The sequence below is a fragment of the Sinohyriopsis cumingii genome, chromosome 2 (assembly GCF_028554795.1).
Source record: "Sinohyriopsis cumingii isolate HCF-2022 chromosome 2, ASM2855479v2, whole genome shotgun sequence".
Lineage (NCBI taxonomy): Eukaryota > Metazoa > Mollusca > Bivalvia > Unionida > Unionidae > Sinohyriopsis > Sinohyriopsis cumingii.
In genome coordinates, this window is record NC_142962.1 from 44,443,658 (window position 1) to 44,460,582 (window position 16,925).

General features: G+C 35.8%; 1 protein-coding gene across 2 annotated transcripts in view; it reads right to left on the reverse strand.

Annotated features, from left to right (window-relative positions):
• Window positions 1–16,925, reverse strand: part of LOC149804744 (alpha-actinin-like) — a 151,257-nt gene that overhangs the window by 35,397 nt on the left and 98,935 nt on the right. For both annotated transcript variants that reach the window (XM_089943802.1, XM_089943795.1), the window contains exons 6-11: window positions 15,627–15,708; window positions 13,101–13,186; window positions 12,513–12,605; window positions 11,746–11,976; window positions 8,351–8,427; window positions 1,554–1,683 (exon numbers count right to left, since the gene is read on the reverse strand). In XM_089943802.1, the coding sequence (XP_089799928.1) occupies window positions 1,554–1,683; window positions 8,351–8,427; window positions 11,746–11,976; window positions 12,513–12,605; window positions 13,101–13,186; window positions 15,627–15,708 (699 nt within the window). The remainder of the gene's footprint in view (window positions 1–1,553; window positions 1,684–8,350; window positions 8,428–11,745; window positions 11,977–12,512; window positions 12,606–13,100; window positions 13,187–15,626; window positions 15,709–16,925) is intronic.

Consider the following 16,925-nt stretch of genomic DNA (forward strand, 5'->3'; position numbering starts at 1 on the left):
TACCAATATAAGGCACACCGAAGGAAAAGAAGATCTTTTGACAATATACATCAAACTGCACCAAAACATGCTGAATGTTTCAAGAGTTATGATGGCTGCAAGTATCTGCTATAGTGGAAACGTAATATGGATGGAAAACTTGATCTGGAAAGACAAAACTCTGAAATATATCTAAATGCAATGTGCAATTCACCTAACAAATAGTATCCAATTACAAGCAATGATTGCAGAGTTATGCTTATTACACAGACGAGGTAATGACAACAGGGGTGTGCATCTCAATGTGTAAACTTAAATATGTGCTCTTTGCTACTATAAAAGGATAGAATAATTAAATATTCCTGATGACCTATGCATGCATCAAATCTCAGAAACTGAAGAATTGGTCCTGCCATCATTATACAGAGAAAAATAAACCAATTTCAAATGACTAGTGAATAATATGTATATAGTGTAAGAATAATATCTACTGACAGCACGAGATAAATCTACAATATGGCCGACATTTGTCATGGGAGATAAATCTGATGGTTTTAAAATCCCAATCAAAACTGTCTGTACTAAATACTGTGAAGTAGCTTCAACCCTTGTTATTGATATTGGTTAAACAACCAAAAATAGTTAATAGATTATTTATCAAACAGGTCTAAAAGTTATATTCCAATTCATCTGAATTCCTATATTTTGTATCACACAGCATATCAAATTTTTCTTATTTGTAATTTATAAATACTTCATTTGAAATGAATTAGGTACTTTTAGCTACACTTAATGATACTGACCTGAAAATTTACTAAGTGTGATGCTATGAGAAACGAGCTATAGTATTTTGCATGCTTGTTTTACCTCAGATTTCATTTGCATGAAATTACATTAGCATCTTCATGTGCAAATAAACCAAAAAAAATAGAACCATATATGAAGGTGTAACACATGTCACAAGATCTACAGTTCAAACTAATTAATCAGAAACAAACTGTTATACCAAAAATGTTTAATACACCTGATAATAAAGTGATGGCAACTTGCGATGAACTAAAATATATAATTTTTATCATGGATTTATACAAATACATTATTTGACTAAACAGTATTTAAACGAACATAGTAAGCAGACAATTCTACACTCCCTAGTTGCAAATAAAGTGCATCTTCAAATGGTAGAAACAAAGTAACATGTAATCTATACGGAATCCCTGGCAAACAATAACCCGTCTTGATCAATGGTTGTCTAGGAAATTCTCAAACTAAGATTTTAGTACATAGGAATGACATATCTATGTAGCTGATGTAAAGGAAACCAGACTTTAATCGTACTGTATATACTTACTAATAAGAAAAGTCCAATTGCAAACAATAAAAACATGAATTGCCACTAAACAATGTACTGGTAAATGAGGGTCTGTGTTTTTCGTTACACTGATTTCTCCCAAAAAAATGCAGAGCCAGATCAACAGATGCATATTGCAATGGCAGATCAGAGATTGCGCATTTTGCAGTTGGACTTGAAATACACATGAATTTATATAGAATATTATACAACAAAAATATACCTTCAATTCATTCAGACTACTGCTCTTGAAATCTTTACTTTGAAGCATCTCCTCTTTGCCCTCAGCCCACTCTTCATGGATCTCACAGCGGTGGCGGAATTTCTGAGCCAAGTGATCCAGTCGTTCTAATCTGGAGGACAAAATGCTTTCATTACAATGATGTCCATTTTGCATACAAATATGACAATGATGGTCAAGTATGGTGATTTTGGTAGCAGATGTTGAAAAAACTATCTTAATCCTAACATGCTGCCAAATCTGAAAGAGTGATGCATGTTCCATCATGATACTGAGAATTCATAGCTATGCTAGAAAATCAAACCTTCCATATGCACTTAGTCATTCAACATCAAAACAGTCATGTTAAAAAGTAGGTCACAATGATTTCTATTTACATGTGGTGGTTTAGTATGGTGAAGAAATATTTTAATACAGAACCATCAAAAAGGAGCTATTGATGAATGGGATAACTTTTCAATGCTCGTTTAACCTGCACATGAACCATACAATAACCCCATTATTTAATGCAAAGAGATGGACTAAACTGAACGATGTAAGATTGATTAATTGATTGATTGATTTTTAACGGCGCATCAGCACTGTTAGGCTATTTAGCGCCAAACAAAGTGTTATTTGTATAATCTTTTAAATGTTATAAAAGGTCCTATATCGACCAGCGATATAAAAGAACAAATGGTTGAAATTAAAAATGGTAAGATGGTAACGGTGCAAAATAAAGCTTCCCGATCAATGGGAGATGTAAATGTTCTATGTTAATGAAAAAGTATGAAAAGGTATTAAAATGGGACGGTATATATATCGCATAAAACTGCACAAGGTGATAGCATAAAACTGCACAAGGTGATAGCATAAAAGTCAGAGTTTAGAATAAATATTTACGGCTTTCAGGAACTCTATAATATGAGTGATGTTTATAGTATCAAAAAGTTCTTTCATGTCATGCACAATGTAATAATGATCGTGCGTAGGTTGCAGGTCAAAGCACTCTATCATAAAGTGCTTGACAGTGAATGGTTCATTACAAGAAACGCACTCTGGTGGGTCTTCACCTTTTAGTATGTGGGAGTGGGTGATATGAGTATGACCAATTCGGATTCTTGCAATGACTATCTCCTCCCTACGAATGGTTCTGTAGGAAGAAGTCCATTCTTCTAGAGTTGGCTTGATTGCATGAAGTTTGTTATTTACAGCATCATTCCATGATGCCTGCCACTTCTGACGTAAGAACTTTCTGATACAAGGTTTAAAATCAGTATACGGTATTTTAAAATCAGATGGTTCTTCAGTAAGGGCCATTTTAGCAGCGTGATCTGCTTTTTCATTACCTTTAATACCAATGTGGCTAGGTAACCAACAGTGTATTATATTGTGCGAGACACTCAGCTCGGTATTTTTGACGAGTATGCTTTTCAATAATGGGTTCTCCAGTTTTCTATTATGTAGTGACGGGAGTACTGATAGCGAGTCGGAGAAGATGATACTGTTTAAAATATGTTTCTTTTCTATATGTTGCAGAGCAAGGTCTATTGCTCCGATTTCGGCTGTAAAAATTGATGCTCCATTTGGTAAGCGAACTTGCGTTGTGTGATTTCCACAAAGGCTGCAGCAGCCTTTTCCTCATCCTTTGATCCATCAGTGTAAATTCTGGTGTAGTTTTTAAATTCGGTGAGGAGTTCACGGTAAGAGTTGTGGAAGATAGAAGGGTTTGTTTCGGATTTTTTCCATCGTGTAGCGTAAAACGTACTTTTGGTTGTTTAATTAGCCAGGGTGGTGTTTCGGAGATCGACGTTTTCTGAATTTTAGAAAGATCTATATTTGTAGTGTCAAGGCTGGATGATATTCTAATGCCAAAGGAAGGTATGGCGTTTGGTTTATTTTCGTATAAAGTTTTGTATTTGGGTTGAAAAACAGCCGAAAAAGCAGGATTCAGAGGGTTTGATTTTAATTTGAGAGCATACTGTGCGGAAAGCATTTCTCTACGATGTGATAACGGTGGCGATGTGATAACGGTGGTTCATTCGCCTCAGCTAGAAGGCTTTCACATGGGGATGTTTTAAATGCTCCCAGAGCCAGTCTTATTCCCTGATGATGAATTGGATCAAGCATTTTAAGATACGATTTTCTGGCTGAACCATACACAACGCAACCATAGTCCAGTTTCGAGCGAATAAACGTTCTGTATAAATTTAGGATGACTTTTCTATCAGCACCCCAGTCAGTGTGCACTACTACTTTAAATAGGTTAAGTGCTTTTATGCATTTAACTTTTAAATTCTTTAGGTGTGGAATAAAGGTCAGTTTTCTGTCAAAGATTATACCTAAAAATTTTGTTTCCTCAACAACTGGAATAGGTGTCCCATCCAGCGTGAGGTTCGGTTCATCGTGATGTTTTCGTAACTGACAGAAATGCATGCATACTGTTTTTGATTTCGAGAATTTGAAACCGTTTGCAATGGCCCAATTTTGAATTTTGTTTATATTTTGCTGCAGTTGTCTTTCAATTGTATGCATGTGCTTTGATCGATAACATTAGAAAATCATCAACGTATAATGAGCAATCCACACCAGGAGTCAAACACTTGGTGATGCTATTAATTTTGATGTTAAAGAGCGTCACAGATAAAATACTGCCCTGCGGCACACCCATCTCTTGCTTGTGCATATCTGAGAGGGTAGAGCCCAATCGTACTTTGAATTCTCTGTTGGACAGAAAGTTGGATATGAAAGAGGGCAGACGGCCTTTTAGACCTAGATCGTTCAGGTCATTTAGTATCCCGTACTTCCATGTCATGTCATTGGCCTTTTCTAAATCAAAGAAAACCGCTACTAAATGTTCTTTCTTAATAAATGCATCGCGAATAAATGTTTCCAGTCTAACCAGATGATCATTGGTGCTCCGGCCATATCAAAAGCCACTTTGAAAAGGAGAAATTAAATTGTTAGTTTCCAAATACCAGACAAGCCAAGAATTGATCATTCGTTCCATTGTTTTGCACACACAGCTTGTGAGTGCAATTGGTCGATAGCTGTTGGGGTCTTCGCTATCTTTACCGGGTTTGGGGACTGGTATTACAGTTGCTTCTTTCCAGATTTTTGGTACATTACCAGTAATCCATGAATCATTGAAGAGTTTCAAAAGAGATGTTAATGATGACTCTGGAAGGCGTTTCAAAAACTGGTAATGTATTTTGTCAGGCCCAGCGGATGTATCATGGGCCTTATCTAAAGCCTCCTTAAGCTCCGGTAGTGAGAACAATTGATTATAACTTTCCGAGTTGTTGGATGTGAATTTTAAACGTGACTTTTCTTTTTGAGTTTTAAGTTTTCGGAAGGCTTCTGAATAATTAGATGATGATGAATTTTTCGAGAAACTGTCAGCAAGAGTATTTGCAATGTCACGTTTTGAACTAACGTTGTTATTGTTCAGTGTCAGATGTCTGAGAGGGTTTTGTTTTCTCTTTCCGTTTATTTTGTGTATAGTGTCCCAAACTTTCTTAACAGAGGAACGAGAGTTTAAAGAAGAAACATATTTCTTCCATGATGCTCTTTTACTTTCTTTGATTGTGCGGCGAGTTTTGGCCCGGACAATGCGATATATATTTAAGTTTTCGGGCGTCGGATGATTATTAAATTTTTTTAATGCTTCTCAGCGTAGTCTAATGGCTTCCTTACATTCCTTAGTGACCCAAGGTTTTTGGGTTCTTTTACAATACAGCGAGGACTTGGGAACGGATTTTTCTGCAATCTCTTTTAAAATAGATGTAAAATGCTGAATGGGGTCGTCAACATTGAAAACTGTATCCTGATTCATCCTAGTTTTACAGAGTGTTTCAAACTTGACCCAGTCGGCCTTCTTTAAATTCCATTGTGGAATTACTTCATCAACTGTAGAGTTAAGATTTACAAGGATGATTGGGAAGTGATCGCTGCTGTGAAGGTCATCAGCGACCTTCCATTCATAGTCCAAAAGCAGCAAAGGAGAACAAATTGTCAAATCGATGCATGTGTATGTACCCATGCCTGGGTGTAAATATGTTGGTGTTTTGGTGTTATATTGTGTCTAGAAATAAAGTCTTCAACTTTGTGACCTCTGTCATTTATATGATTTGATCCCCATAAAATGTTATGGGCATTAAAATCCCCGAGTAAAATAAATGGAGCGGGTAGTTGTTGAACAAGGGTGTCTAATTCGTTTGGAGCTAGGTTAGTGTTTGGTGGTAAGTAAATAGAGCAAAATGTAATCACTCGATGAAGAGTGACGCTTACAGCAATGGCTTGTAAATTTGTGTTTAAAGGGATGACGCTATAAGGGGCTCTGTTGTTCACAATAACAGAGACTCCTCCTGAGGCCCTGTCAGCATTTTGAGAATAGTTGTTAAACAGGGAGTAGTTTTTAAGTGTGATGTTATCTGTATTTTTCAAAAATGTTTCCTGAAGACATAGTACTACAGGATCATGTTCATTTAAGAGCAGAAGAATATCATGGTAGTTGGCTTTAAGTCCTCTACAGTTCCATTGTATGATGGTGTTCTTCATTATAAGTTTATATTGAGTATTCTGGACCTAGGTTAGACCTTTCACGGAGGCAATCTGGTTATTTCTCTGGAGGAAGTACGGGGGTGAATTTTTTGTTGTTAGGTCTGGAGCTACCTTGAGGACATGGAGCAGATTCTTCTGCATCCATGTCCTCTAAGTCTCCAAACCTATTGTGCAGCTTGATGGGGTCATCAGACCCCTTTTGCTGTCTATTTGTTTGTGATTTTTTCTTGCTATTTGGTGATCTTGGTGGTGGAGTATTGTTGAGTGTTGTTTGCGTCGATGTTGAGCTTTTCTGGGGTTTGTAGTGCTGGATGTTCGAGTTGGAATGGGATTCAGTTGGGTTTGTTTGAGTTTGGGCGTCTCTCATTGCTTTTTGGCTGCTTTTCACTACAGTTGAGAAGGATGGGCCAGGGAGTGATCTAGCTTGAACAAGCTTCCTGGCCTCTGGATAGGGGATGTTGGATGTGTATTTCACCCTCTGGATTTCCTTCTCTTGTTTCCATGTGTTGCATTCCTTTGAACTAGCATGGTGTTCCTTGCTGCAGTTGACACAATGCGGAGTAGCTTTGCACTCTGATTCCCGATGGGAGGGGTCGCCGCATTGGCCACAGATTTGACTTCTAGAGCATCTGTCTTCATGATGACCGTATTTTTGGCATTTGTAACATCGGAGGGGATTTGGTATGTATACCTCAACCTCAACATGTAGGAAGCCAACTCTGACCACTTTAGGTACAGTTGGCTTATTGAAGATGAGTATAATAGTGTTGGTGTCCTGCAGGTTGTTGTTTCGTTTGATACAAATTCTGCGGACTGCAGTGACACCTTCATTTTTCATGCCCTCGACGATTTCCTTGTCGCCGACTCCAGCAAGGTCATGGCAACGAATGACGCCTTTTGATGTATTAAGTGTAGAGTGGGCGAAGCAGGTTACTGGAATATCGTGAAAGGTCTTTATTTTTAGGATATTTTCAGTATGTGCTTTGCGCTCACACTCTACAAGTAGGCCACCTGATTTTAGTTTTTTGACACTTTTCGGCTTGCCGACTAATCCAAGTATAGACTTTTCGACTATAAATGGCGATAGTGCAGCAAGTTGTTTAGCCTCGTCTTTCGATTGGATGACCATGAAGCGAGGAAAGGATTCCACACTACATGGCTCATCATCCGACTCTGATCCAGTTTTGGTACGTTTATGTTTTTTTTTTTGAATTATCCATGATGGCTTGAATAAAAATTCAGCACCCGTGCTCCCCACCCACCAAGGAGCCTAACAAGGGGACACTTTTCAAGTGCCAGGAATACACAGATGCCATACTCAGTTGATAAAATTACCTTTGATTGACCCTGAAGTCGCCAATTTCTAAGGTCGGTAAAATTATCCCCCCGATTGACCCGTTAAGCCACCGCCTTCTAGGAAGTCTTCTAATACTTGGAAAAGGGAAAGATAAAGGAATAGAATATAGGGGCAACGGTGGTATCAAGACAGATACAAGGAGACAGATAAAGAAGGTTATAGAGTAAATAAAGACTTCCTAGGGCTCGGTGTGACCAGCCGATTTGTCGGAACCAGGCCCATCCCGACCACCCGTCTAAGAGAAGTAGAGGCCAAAGTAGCGTATTGCATGGAAAGCCTCTGCTCAACTACCAGGATCCTTTCCTCCCCCGACACGGGATGCAACCCATGGCAAACAGGTTGCCTCTACTTAGTCGCCTTTTACGACACGTAGCGAGGCACGTCGGGCCAATTCTACAATCCCGGACCCGCAGGGGGAGAACGATGTAAGAATCAAACAAGAACATAAACGAAAAGGGAGTTGACATCATGCAAAACAGTGTATTTAAAAAGCTGAACTGATCCCTCTGCCACAGGTGGCTTTTATCAAGAATGGCATAACAGATTCAAATCAACCAATTACCAATTTCAGTGCTAGCCAAAGATAAGTGGGAAGACAAGAGTCTGACAAAATGAGATGAGCCAATGAGAAGGATTTAATATATGGAATTCTGACCCTTCCAAACTTTGTTATTATCTCTATTAAACTTCTAAGAAACTCCAGTGCTGGCTTTTAATTACTAAAACAGTTTCGAAACAAAAGTCAAGTTTTAAAGATGAGCAGGTACAGCCATTGTGGTCTTTCAGACACGTTAATAGGTCTTGAGATGTACAAAACAAACAATGGCTTCATTTACTTGTCAATACATTAAAACCAACTACTACAAAACCTGATAAATACCTTTGCAATTCTGAAAGCAACCATTCTTCAAATCCTTTCTCTGCAGTTTCAAGGCCTTTCCATGCATTGGCAATGTCCTACAATAAAACACACCAAAAATTATGCAGAAAAAATAGGGTCCCATGAAAATTGCAAACAATAATATTATAATGAAAAAACTGAACTGAATTTGATGACATCATCTACATATCTATGACTGGATGTTACAAACTTTTGAGGCTTTAAACAAATTTGAATGGATAGTTTATATGTACAATTCTGCTTCATGTAACTATATATATATATATATATATATATATATATATATATATATATATATATATATATATATATATATATATACACACATACATACACATACACACACACACACATTTACATATAAACAGTCTTCTTTATAAAACTGTTCATGAAAGAGACCTGTTTTACATGTTATGGAACTTTAGGAGAGATGTTTCTGAAAGGATACACCCATATAAAGCAATACAGTTCTTAAAAAGGGAGTATTTCATGATACAAGAAAATTATGGAATGAAATCTCATTAATATTGGTTCTCGTGAATCAAAAACAATAGTGAAATAATTGAAGTAGGATTAATCAACCAAAGTTGACCTATTTAATGGGATTCATATGCACATTATTAAAAGATGCAAGGTATAATGAAGGGCTTTAAAAGTGAGGAACCACTGGATTACTTTATCATTTAATACAATCAATCTTAGTCATCACTCTACATGACATGGGCTGGAAGTCATCTTCTGCAGGCCATCACATCTGTTTACCACAAACCTAAATATGAGGTACTGGCAGTAGAAAGCAAAAAATAAGCTTTCAAATGATGTCAAGCAATTTACATTTTAATTTACTTTACAAAGATTTTGCCTTGAAAAAATAAATTTTGGATTTTTTATGTAATAAAAAACCTGCTAGTACTAGGTTAGGATCTCTTATCCTGATTTTAGTCTTCTTCTTGTAAGAGTTAAGTCACTTCTGTCAAAAACAAGCTGACCTTTGCAACATTGGGACAAGTTCAACATTTTGTACAAGACGGGCCAGGAGACAAAAATCATTGATCCATTTTAAAAAAATAAGATTAAAGTCTATCTTTTTTTCTTCCTCCCTATGATGAAAGAGCTAATCCTACGTGACTTCCTTTACACATCCACAGAAAAAGCAACTTCAATGCGACTGAAACCTAAACTATTGTTCATTGACCCTGACCTTCATGATAGGACCCCCTATGTGGTATGACACATTTTAGTGATGATATTGAGCAATACTACCATATATACTCACTTATAAGAGGGGTCCTACTGCAAACCTGCATAGACCCAAATCTCCATCACATAATGTGCCAGCAAATCTGGGCATGTGCAGTTTGTTAGGAGTAATTAGTAGAACACACAAAAACACCTTGATCTGCAGGCGTATTATGCTATGGCAGATAAAAATCTTTATTTTTTGCAATTTGAATAGACTTGTAAAGGTGTATATATGGTAAGCTTCATCCCATCATCTCTTGAAGATCTAAAATTAAAGAGTGTAAAGCAAAGTGCAACAGAAAAATTCTACATTAAACTCTTGGCTTTCAAGTCCATGAGCACATGGGCATGTGTGATGCACAGATAGACGAATACTTGATGGAAAAGTCTGTATACACCTCTCCCTCGATAACTTGCACACAATGGGGTCCACATACATAGACTTCACTATAAGTGAGGCACGAGTTACCGAGGGACCTCCAAAGTGGAAAAATTTTTGCTTTGATATGGGGGGGGGGGGGGATGTGCAGCACTAGGGAACTGGGCTGCTTATTTACTGAATCCTCATTTTTCAATCAGGTTGGAAATTATTTTTAATATCGCGCTTTTACTAATAAAGTTGTTCATTATTGTGTAAATAATATTTATTTTCAAAATGTCCAACATATGAAAGATCATTCCAAGTGATTTTAACAACCATCACGTGTACACTAAAAATCTGTGTATTACGTCACTGCTTTTTGTTTTCTTTATGAGTCTGGTTCCCGTAGTGGTGTTTAATATTATACTGCCAAATCGGAAGGCCACATAGCAGGGAACTAGACTAACTGTTGATACATCACTAAACAAGATTCCTTTTTTTCAAAAACACACAACATTTATTTTGTGAGACAGTCGTCTACATTGAAACTCAATTTTTGTATTGTTCAGTTAGTACAATATTGATGTCATGATTTCATTGGAAGTAATAATGAAATTTCTTATCCTTGAGGATATCTCCAAGTGCCAGTTCAAAAAGTCTCTGAAACTCGCTTGCCCACAATGGTCCATATCTGTGAAATCGAGCTCTTTATTTTACGAAGTATTCATTTCACTTGGCTGCCTTAACTTTTATCACAGTTATGAAAGAGTTGGTTAATTTAAGGTAGTTTATGTTAAATATACAATAACATTTGTAAGTGTTCGATTGATCAAATGAAGTGAGTTCAGATGACATACAACTGGGGCCGCTAGATTTTAAGTTTGTAGGATTTTTGTGCCTTTTAACTTTTCTTTTATTCCACCTCCTTTATTTGATTCAAAAGACATAATTAACTTGATAATACAAAGGAAGGCAGCTTTTAATTCAGTGCAACAATATAACAAATACTTCCGGAAGTCAGTTATCAAAACACGGTCAGCACTTAATTAGGTTCTCAGAGAAATGCTCATGGACATAGCTGTTATGGTAGATTGACGCATTTTACGTTTAATTACAGTTGATATAAAAATTATTTAATTTGTATTTATTTATTAAAGTACTGCTTCCACTTGGCATGACATTTTCATTGAGCAAAATTTTATCACATATCGTTAAATGCAGTGTACTAGGAATGTCATTTGGAAAGAAAATGCAAAACATTGTAAAACCAATTTTTTAATTTGATACTTCATAGTGATAAAACGAGCGATATATCAAAGTATTTGTTACCAAATTTGATCATGATTTTCTTCGAGTTCAGCAAATAGGGATCCATTTTTGGGGTATTTTCTGGTTTAAAAAATGAGATCCATTCCTGACCCCGCATTATAAGCTTGTTCACGAGTTATCAGGGCATGAGTTATCGAGGGAGTGGAGTGCTATGTACCTCACTTTGCTTCAAAAAGGTGTGCAGGAAGGGGAATCGTGCAGAATTGGACATCCTTGGACTGCCTAATAGAAGCAAAGGAACACTGCTTGTGTCTACCCCAATCTTAGGTGAAAAAGTCATGAACATATTTAAAAATAGCAAGTCATTAAGAAAAGAAGTCTTCTTGTCAAAGGGGATTAAAAATCTTAAAAAATAAAGCATGTATCTATAAAAAAAAATTAAATATGTAATTAATGCTGACAATAATCCCAAAACAATTCAACTTAAGAATTTTAAATTTACCGAAACCATCTTTCCCTCAGTGGGAAGATAGGCTGGCCTGTTGCTGAGACGAAGTCGTGTCTGCAAAGTGTTAAAGCTATTTTCTAGGCGAGCTTTCTCCTCAAGTTTGGGAGGCTTCTGCTTGCGTCTGTAGTCTCGAAATTCATCCAGCTTCCTCTGTGTACCTGGAAGTGTGTTGTCAGTTGTCCTGTTTTCCAACCAGGGAGTGGTCTTTCTGATCCAGTCTAGAAGCTGCAAAAATCACCCAGTCAATAGTAACAATTAAAACAATATATTTTTGTAACTTTCGTAGAAGACAGTACATTATGGTTCAGTTAGAGGAGCACCTAAAACAACGCCATGTGAAAAGGAAATGGAGTTGCCATGTTGATAAAGAGCTAAAACTCAGAAAAATTTGTAAATGAAGTTCCTGGGTCATGTTATGCTATACACATCTAAAATATGAAGCCCAATTCAACATTAAAAGCCTGAAGGGACATAACTCTTTTAATACTTGACACAAGTTACCTAATCCCTCAAGTTATTAATAAGATTACAATAGAAAATTGCAAGATTTGTACAATAGGTAAATATACATATATTGCAAAGTTCAAATGACTTCATGGAAATGATATAATCCATCTTATTTTGTGTCTATTTGCATTCTGTTTCTTCTTTCAAAGAACAATAATTATGAAACATTATTTAGAACGGACTCCTTTTCCTTGAGAATGACATGCATGGATATGACAAAGATTCACAGGAACAGAATGCAAGTTGATTCTTACATCACTGGCAAGTCTCTCATATTCTTCCATCAATCTCTCATTCTCCTGGTTGACTTTTAGGACCTTGCAGATTCTGTTGGCCGCTGTCTCTGCCTACACGGACAAAAATAAGGAAATGTTAGAAATAAATGTGTCAGCATTCTGTTGCATATAATCAGAAGAATACAACCATGCTGTCTGAATATTGAACACCATTTCATTACTATCACACAGATGACAAAACCAAATAACTATATTTGCTGTAGAACACCTGTGCTAAGATCAACCAGCCTCGATGGTCAATCACAAACACTCTTGCACATAAATCCTCAAATTTTATCCATGCATCCATCCAACCAGTCTTAAAAGGGAATAATAAAATGTAATACATGATTTAACTCGATCATATTGCTCTGCTTTGGTCCAATTTATTCAGATGCTGTATATTACATATTGCAACTCCATTAACCCATGATTATAGTAAGCATTAGATTTGTCAGAGAAGGTCTATTATTATTTCATAGCCGAAGTATTTGTGTATTTTCTCTTGGCAAAAGTTGTGCAAATAAGTATGACTCACTGGATATATAAACTACTGGAAATTTGTACCTGTTGAGCTCCAGAGAAAGCATGGTAATATGAGGAAACATATGCCATGACAGATCTCTCATCAGGCTTGGCGGAGTTGACCATATCTGAAAAAAGATATTGTTTTTGTTGTAGAAGGACTTAGTTTGTATCAGGCCCCCAATATTCTACTGTTTTGTTTGTATTTATCAAAGGCAAATTATGGAAAGTAGTTTCTTCAATGTGTTTGTCAATTTTGGAGAAGTGTCAATCATACTAGAATGTAATATTTTTATCCCCACTAAAAAATACTAAAACATTTTTCATCTGTAGTTCATTTACTCAGTAAACACAGTAAACAATCATGTATAGAATATGGATATCCATGTTTAATATTTCTCAATGTAGTCATGGTTGACTCCAGTGAACTGGTGAACAAGTCACAATGACCTGGGCCTTTTGAGAAGGTATATGAATCAAATGTTTGTACAGAAACAATTATGTTTGAAGTAAGTGACCTTGCACTTTGACATTCTGAACCAAAAATTAAAAGGTTTTGAATCTTTTTTTAAATGCAAGCCATCCACAAGTTTAGTCTAGGTCACTGATGCACAAATAAAGTTATTGTACAGAAACAGTTGTTGTTCTTTCATGGTACTGCAACCATTTTCCCACTTTTATTCAATCTGACCTTGACACAGGATTTTAAATAAGGAGGGATTCCCCCAACCCTTGTCACATAAATAAGGAGAAAGTAGAAAAAAAGGGGGGTGGATACATGGTTCAATATTTACCTAATACCTAACACTTTAACATCCATATCTCATTCTTCCACTTCTACTCTGTTATAACTCTTATCAAAGCCAAAATTTTCAAATATGTCCCCTCTGGTTCTATACACTTCATTGTGTTTATTATTTTTGAGTTTAATCTGTTCCCAAGCTGTGTGTAAACACTGTTCTGTGCTGAGAACCCAGTCTGCTGTCTCAAGGGGCATATGCATAGCTAGGACAGCCATTTATCAACAAGTTGGGAAAATGTCCAATATGGTTGTTACACTATTTAATATTTTCCACAGACACCACAAAAGTATTGCCTCTCGGATATCTCTGATCCAGAATTGAGATTTCTCACCGTAAGAACTCTAACTCTTAGTTTCTTTAATCAGTGCTTTGCCAACTACTGTACCAGCTTTCTAATCTGCTCCATAATGCTGTATTTGGGTCTCAAGTCTTTCAATGCCATAATGCTGTGTTTGGGTCTCAAGTCTTTCAATGCCATAATGCTGTATTTGGGTCTCAAGTCTTTGTATTTGGGTCTCAAGTCTTTCAATGCCATAATGCTGTATTTGGGTCTCAAGTCTTTCAATGCCATAATCTACTTGTTCATCTCTGCTAAGAAATGAGAGTCCTCTTAGACCAAGAAACTTGTTGCAACAGATGTATTTTCTTGAGGAAATCTCTGCTTTATTTCACGTTTAAACTTTCAATGAAATGTTGTCAAAGGTAGTAATATACGCTGTCCTCATCGCACATACAAATGCACTATATTTTTCGTACTCTTTCTTTAAAACATTGGAGGCAGCATCTTCTATGCTGGACTCAAGTAAATTTGTTAATGTCTGCCAATGTTCATGTGACTCGGTGTATCATGTAAAAAATGATGTCCTAAAATCTTACAGCAGATTTCCTATAAAATGGTAGTTTTTCCCACAACCTTAGCAAACATCACATAACCTCAAGTCTTGGAGTTGTGTTGTCACCACTGACACTTTGACAACCAAGAATTCTGAAACTTTGTTGCACATTTCAATTTCTTTATCTGTGATACATTTAACTCAGCACCTAATACTGCTGTTGAAATACCATCCTTCATTTCCTGATAAACTCCACTACTTTCTTCATTCTCCAGTTCACTTTAAAATTCTCGTAACCACTGACTTAATGTTGAAAATAATCATTAAATTACATCCCACAAAAGCTGATTGAATTTTCTGGAAATGGACCAATGTTCATGCATGTTCATATGATGACAAGGGTATCGACTGCAGAACACCTCTAGGATAGAGGTGTTTTGGTTTAAAATAATTAGTGGGATTTCCAAGTATCCTTTTATATTAATGTAAAGACTTTGGAATGGAAGAGGTATGGTAATAAATTAAAATATCCAAACTTTTGAATTTAATTTTAGATTTTATTTGTTTAATTTATTATAACAAAAAAATATTTGTCTACTGTCATGCAGTCTATTTTTATAAGTGCAACTTTGAATTAATTTTTGTGAGTTCTCGTGAATCACCGCTTTCTAAGTGCGTAAATTCGTATAAATGTTTTGAGAATCATGCGATCATGTACCCTGGGAGCATCTCTGGGTCTGTAAAGTTACGAAGAACTTATGTTGCTATGGTGAAGCCATTCTCCTTCTATTGGTCAGTGTAATCATCACATTTCACTTTTTGTAAAATCCCCAAATCAACAACTTGTTATTGTGTAAAACAAAATAGGAAATAGACAACCATACATTATAACAATATATTCTGCCTTATGGGGATAGCATAAAAAAATTTACCCTCAGGATCCAACATCCGTGGAATATCCAAATACTTCTCAGCAACATCAAAAGCTAAGTTAAGATTCTCCAATGGATTTTCCTGTAAACATTAAAAGAAAAGCTAAATGAAAATAATTTCATATATAATTATGATTTTTATTATTCCTACAGTCATACTAAAGGTAAAGAAAATAGCAACAGAATTATAAACACAGATAAAGAATTTTATCTGCATGGGAGATATGATTTCATTTCCACAGACTGGGATTACATTCTCACTTTCGTGGATAAAATTGATATCAGAATTTTCAGCTTACAAATCTGGAAGATACACAAGTGATTTTATAACATTTATCGCAAAATATCCCTGTAATAAGATAGTATTTTCACAAATAAACCCGATTTAGATGGCATCTGAAAATCATTTAAAAAAATTATTTCACATTTCAAGTAAATTAAATTTAAGCAAAATAATTGCAACTAATTTTTTTCGAAAATGAAAGTCTCCTTGCCTATTAATGTCTGATGTACACAATACATCTTTGTAAATTTATTTTAAAAAACAATGATCAAACTTGTTTGTATTAAATTCTCTGAAAAATATTGCATATTTACTTACAAGAACAGACATAATACTACAAATCACAGTATTTGGGGGCACAAAAGTTTTGCTAATTAGTTAAAAACTAATTTTACAACAACAAAAGAATCAAATTACTAGCATCCTGAACCAATTAGCAATCACACGGATTTTCTTTTGCAAATACAGATTTATGCTATATTTTTTGCATCACTGACATTTAAATGATACTGAGAATGTAAGACTACTTTGTCAAGGAAAAGCTGAGAATGAAGTAGTATAAGAGCCTTGATCTTTCATATCAATGGGGTTTCATAATGCAAATGCCATGTCTCACTAGGTACACACCCATAATAATCTAAATCAACAAAATTAATTGTGACATAAATTTGCCTGCACTGAAATGATCAATGTAGGAATCAAGTTTAATGACTAGTGTATGTAACTGTTAAATGGAATACAAACTTAAACAGCGATGTCCAATTAAAACAACAATGATAACAGTAATTTTCAAGAAGTAGCATATCTGTCTTGCCTTTGCCGCTAAAGCAATGAAAAATGACAAAAAGCCTGAAATCAATAAGCTCGAGGAAGATTGTTATTGTCCTTGTTCATCTTTATGATACATAAACTATAAAGACTCCAAAAATATGTTGTCAACTAGACGGACAAACTGTTGCTGTATTATACGAAGGTCAACATCACCTAGCAGTTTTTACTTCATTGAGATATTTAAC